This window comes from Mya arenaria, chromosome 4 (assembly GCF_026914265.1).
Source record: "Mya arenaria isolate MELC-2E11 chromosome 4, ASM2691426v1".
Classification (NCBI taxonomy): Eukaryota; Metazoa; Mollusca; class Bivalvia; order Myida; family Myidae; genus Mya; species Mya arenaria.
This window is the reverse complement of record NC_069125.1, coordinates 7,743,813-7,749,116: the sequence shown is the minus strand read 5'-3', so window position 1 is coordinate 7,749,116 and position 5,304 is coordinate 7,743,813. Positions and strand designations below refer to the sequence as shown.

Genomic DNA, 5,304 nt, shown 5'->3' with positions numbered 1-5,304 from the left:
AGCAAATACTGACTTGGCAGTATATTAAACTAACCGTTCAATATGGCAACTAAAATTACAGTGGAGACTTCAAATGGAAAAGAGTATAAATTCGTTTATGCTAGAGGACTAACTTTTAGGTATGTTTGACTATATATCTTTTACTTGATCTATGTGTATAAGTTAACGTCAACAGTAGATTTACCTAAAATTAGATGTTTACTCCCTTCTATTAAGAAGGTTTTTATCTTACTAAAAGTCACTCGTGTCCAATACGTTTTTGTTGTCATAAGTAAGACAAGACGTGCTTGTAACAAACATATAAATAAAGCAGTTATTAATTTTAAGGCCCTTCCACATTTCAAAAGTGGGTGGGGAAGGCCTGAAGTTAAAACGTTTCAACAGTTCATGTTTTATTCAGACTTGAGAACGACTTTCTTCGGGAATAATTCATACATTATGTGTTATATGTATTTTGGTAGAATAGGGCAGACCAAGTTATACAAAAGCAGATGTTATCAAATTTTTGATAGTTTTTTTTGTTTATCGACATTATAATTTTACTTTTTGTTCAAAATGCCGAAAGTCTTTAGAAATCACAATAGTTTGTGGGTTCTTGATGATATATTTAAGTACATCAAACAAAGCAACAGCAGCTATTTCTATATTACTTTTGGTGGCCTACAAAACAAGACCAAAAAGCTTCGAGCATAGTAAAAAACATAACATATCGGCTTCAACAGCAAGTGTTTCCGTAAACTATAGTCAGGGAGACACAGATCCTTCGACTCACATATACTAGGTCGAACCCCATTACAACACTACAGGTTTTTAAGAGACACCGGATGTCCCAAAACTTGTTAATTATTAGCATATAGAGCATAGCAGTTTCGTTTTTTGTATATTTTAGAATTGACCATTTGTCAATGATTCCCGGTGGAGACGTGGATAAGCACTTGGAAAATGTCAAAAATATTGATGTTAGAGACGACGATGTTTACTTGGCCACGTACCCCAAATCTGGTATGTATATTGATTAATTAACTGATTGATTTGATAGTCAGGAGTGCTGCTCAATTTTGGTTTTAATAATCAACCAATAAAAAAAAGTAAATGATGTCTCGAGCTGAGATCTAAGTTGTTAAGAGTATATCAATAAGTAATGATAACAAACATGATCCTTCAAACTTGCGTAAACCATCAACGTTTATATCTGTAAAAAAGTTTAATAATAAATGTAGCTTGTAAATTATTTTCATATGTGCACCCGTATTCAGTATACTCTTAATGTGATAATCTAAGTGGCGTCCAAAAAGTAATGAGTAGGAAAATAAACGAAAACAAATCAACTGTCAGAATAATTGTTATTCAAACCATTATGACGATATGAGAAAAATCTAACAGAAACATGAGAAAAGGAAATTAAAGTCACATGAAGAAAAATCGATTGCAGTTTACTGAATACAGTTCCTACTCAGTTATTCAACTGCTCATTTAAGTTATGTTCTTCAGGTACCCACTGGGTTTGGGAGATAATTCAGATGTTGCGAAAGGGCAAGGCTGAATATGAAAAGGACGTTAAAGAGGCAGCATTCCTTGACTTCCGGGCTACTGACCATTTGGAAGAACTCCAATCTCCAAGGGTCTTGAACTGCCACTATCCAGTCAAACATACTCCAAGACAGGTCTTTGAAAAGGGAACAAAGATAATACATGTTCAGAGGAACCCGAAAGATGTCGCTGTCTCGTATTTTCATCATGTTATAAAGATGGCAAAGCTGAAAGGGAAGGAAGATACAGTGCCTCAATCATTCAGCGAGTTCTTGCAGTTATTCACTGGAACGTATGGGATATGTGAGTCAATTGGATATTTACGGAAATGTGATAAATCAATTAATATTTAAGTATTTTAAGTCAATGGGATATTCAAGTACGTGTAATTATGTAAGACAATGCAATATATAAGACCATGGGATATGTAATTACATGTGATATGATAGTCAGTGGGATATCCCAGTCAATACCTGGTTGTTGACATAAAATGTGGTGTCCTACATATTACTTTAAAAATACTTTCCGATTCGGTCATTAAATGTGATCAGATTGGAAAATAGGACAAAATGTAGATACACACTTTTCTCGAAGTCTTTATAATTTCAATTAATCTATAAACAAGAAAATATGACACATTACGCTTTGTTGCTCGAATATCTTAATCAATATATTACAAAAGTATGTTTATTCTCTGTTTAAATGAATGAATTAAAATTTAATTTGTGTTAAATGATAAATGATGTCCCTAAATGATAGTATAATCGACAGAGTATCATATTATTTCAGATATTTTCTGTCAATGGACAAAGTACGTAAAGGAGTGGGAACAGTTTACTTCGCAACACCCAGAACAGATCCTAAACCTGTACTTTGAAGATCTTAAAGAGGTTAGTTTTGTATGTATTTAATTTACGATTGTGAAAAAAGTTATAAGATAAATAAATTAATCAATCTCACTGGGAAGACGATGTGTTTTAAAGAAATAAGGAGAATTAAGCGTAACGCATTGGCCCGACCTTGTAACCACAAACGAAATTCACATACTTGAAGAATTAACATTTCTAGCTTTTGAAAGAAATTTTGAAGAAATTATTTTTTATTTTAATTTAAGTATTTCATCCGCATTTCATTTAAACAACTTTTTGCCTTTAAACGATCGTGTGCTCTTTTGATGAATTCATGGAAATGGCGTTGGGCCATTTAAAAAAATATGTGATGACTAAAGTCAAACGCCTTTGATGTTGTTGTGTGATAATGCTAGATGAAACCTTTGAACTCCGTTATTACATATACTTTTTTGTCAATATATAAACATACAAAACAAACAACAGTTCCATATTTAATATCGAGGGTCTTTAACTCATTTAAATACTTAAACAAATAAGAATTTAGAAGAAAAACTTTCAATCAATGACAATGTGTAAACTGTTTTATTTCCGTTTAGAAGCGAGAGGTTCATTTTGATTAGACAAATCGGTGAACATCTGAAATTCCGATTTTGTTTATATTTGAATTTATATCGAGACTGAAATTTAGAAATACGGGAGAACCAAAAGCATGGTTCTTGGCATTGACAACATATCTGAGCTAGAGTATTGAAATGCTTGAGCAAAATGTCATACACTTATGAAAAATGATAACATTCACTTTGGAACCATCATTATATGGATAATTTATTCTGTAATTTAATGCTTTGATAATAAAATTCAGTAATGACAGAACTCCAACGCAACATTTTATTGCCAAGAATAACCGAATTATTCATTCACGTTATTTACTTTATCTCAATACGTTAACAGGACCCTGTTCGCGAAATCAAGAAGATTGACCAGTTTCTTGGGACTAAGTGCGAGGAGAACTTGATAAAAGATATCGCCGATGCATGCGACTTCCACAAACTAAAACAGGCCGACGCAGAATTTAAAGAAAACAAATTCTTCAAATCGGAAGGCCCTTCTCCGATGTATCGTAAAGGTAACAGTATTCAAACTTACACGACTAAATAGTGCGTAGATATATATTATTTATATCAGAAAACTGACTGGAAACGTAAATCGTAAATACATATATTTCCACAAACATATTTATTTATGATTTAATAGTTGTACTCGTACAGTTAAAGTGCTTCCACGTTTTAAAAAAAGGAAGTTACTTCCTCCTTTTAGGACATAATGAATTCATTGCAATGCAGCTCAAGATATCTAAACGATACTTAGCTTACAAAGTATACCATATTGACATTCAAGAATCAAATCAATCAACTAAGATAGATAGTATTCAACATATGTATTCTCCATATATATGAACTGTTTAAGCCCATAGGCATGACTGAATGTTTATGGTATACTACTGAATAAAGGTTATGGTTGATCGGTCAACTTGTCCAGTAGATCAAAGCAACACAATTCACTTCTGTAACGAGTTTACCCATCCTTTAATTGCTCTTATTAAGACTTAAATTGCTTTACCAACGTTAACACTTACGGATGTTTGCAAAGACCGGATTTTAGAATTTGCCTTTTCATATTACGTTAAATAATATTAAAAAAGTATAGTGACAAAACAATAATAATTAATGGAGGATTACTTGTTGCAAGTTTTGATTACTTAAAAGTTGTATTCAAAAATGAGTTTTACGTAATACCTTTATTAAAAGGGCCATGTAAGCGGACGTCGTGGCTTCAACATTTGCTAGGGCGATGATGGGCATTACTTAACAAACGTAATAGTCTTAGCAGTATGTTTGGCTACCATCTTTGACCATACGTATTGTCGTTAAAACAAAGACACCGAGTTGTGGCCAATTCAAGAAGATCGTTCATACGACCACACCTCAACATTGTTTATAGGGAACATACGAATATACACATCTAGATTACGAAAAATTCAACAGAAAACCAGGTAATTATGAAATTATAGACGTCTTGTATATATTTCAGGAGAAGTCGGTGACTGGAAAAACAACTTTACTGTTGCTGAAAATGAGATGATGGACAACTGGCTACAAGAAAACTTCTCAGATACGAAGCTGAAAATTAGATATACACTCAAGTAACAGAAAAAACATGAAAGTGGATGTAATAAAAACTTTTCTACTCAATAAATCGATTTTTGAATATATTGACTGTTGATTGTAGAATTGAAATGCCGTAACATTTTTTGATACAACAATTGCTCCCATTTTTTAAACAAATGATTGCTGAGTTGCAATGACAACATGTTTGGAAACAATAAAACCTGGGTTGGATACAAAAAAACTCCAAAGTATATTGAACACATTATAATCATTTGTTGACTGTGCATTGACATAATTGTTTTAGTTACAACACTTTCTCTCAATTGTATTGAACATATTAATAGGCTGAAGTACAATGACGTCACAGTATCAAGTAAAATCAATTTACCCATGGTATTCATAGTGCCTGTTAATTAGTGCATATAATATTCATTTGAAAAAAAACACTTATAATTTGAAATTTGAATAATATTTAACAAACATAAGTTTTCCTTGTTCGTGCAAGAAAACACAAATCATTAGTTTGATTTTTACAACAGACCAAACAATACACATTCACGTAGTCAAACCATACGAGGCTTGCTTTATATGTATGAAAAATACTGACATGAAAATTAAGTTCAGTAAAATTTCAGTCATTGTGAAAAACATCATAAAGCGTTTATCCAGATAGAGGGCCACTTTCATCCATGTTATCTCATTTGGATCTAAATCTTCTCTTTCGCACACTTTGAGCGTATCAGGTTGGGTATCAT

General features: G+C 32.3%; 1 protein-coding gene across 1 annotated transcript in view; it reads left to right on the top strand.

Moving 5' to 3' along the window:
- LOC128229833 (uncharacterized) overlaps positions 1-4,653 on the top strand; it is a 12,428-nt gene extending 7,775 nt beyond the window's left edge. Inside the window, exons 7-12 of the mRNA XM_052941662.1 lie at positions 42-119; positions 890-1,002; positions 1,492-1,833; positions 2,320-2,420; positions 3,333-3,507; positions 4,473-4,653. Coding sequence (XP_052797622.1) covers positions 42-119; positions 890-1,002; positions 1,492-1,833; positions 2,320-2,420; positions 3,333-3,507; positions 4,473-4,588 — 925 coding nt within the window. The 3' untranslated portion in view covers positions 4,589-4,653. The remainder of the gene's footprint in view (positions 1-41; positions 120-889; positions 1,003-1,491; positions 1,834-2,319; positions 2,421-3,332; positions 3,508-4,472) is intronic.
- Positions 4,654-5,304: the final 651 nt, after the last annotated feature.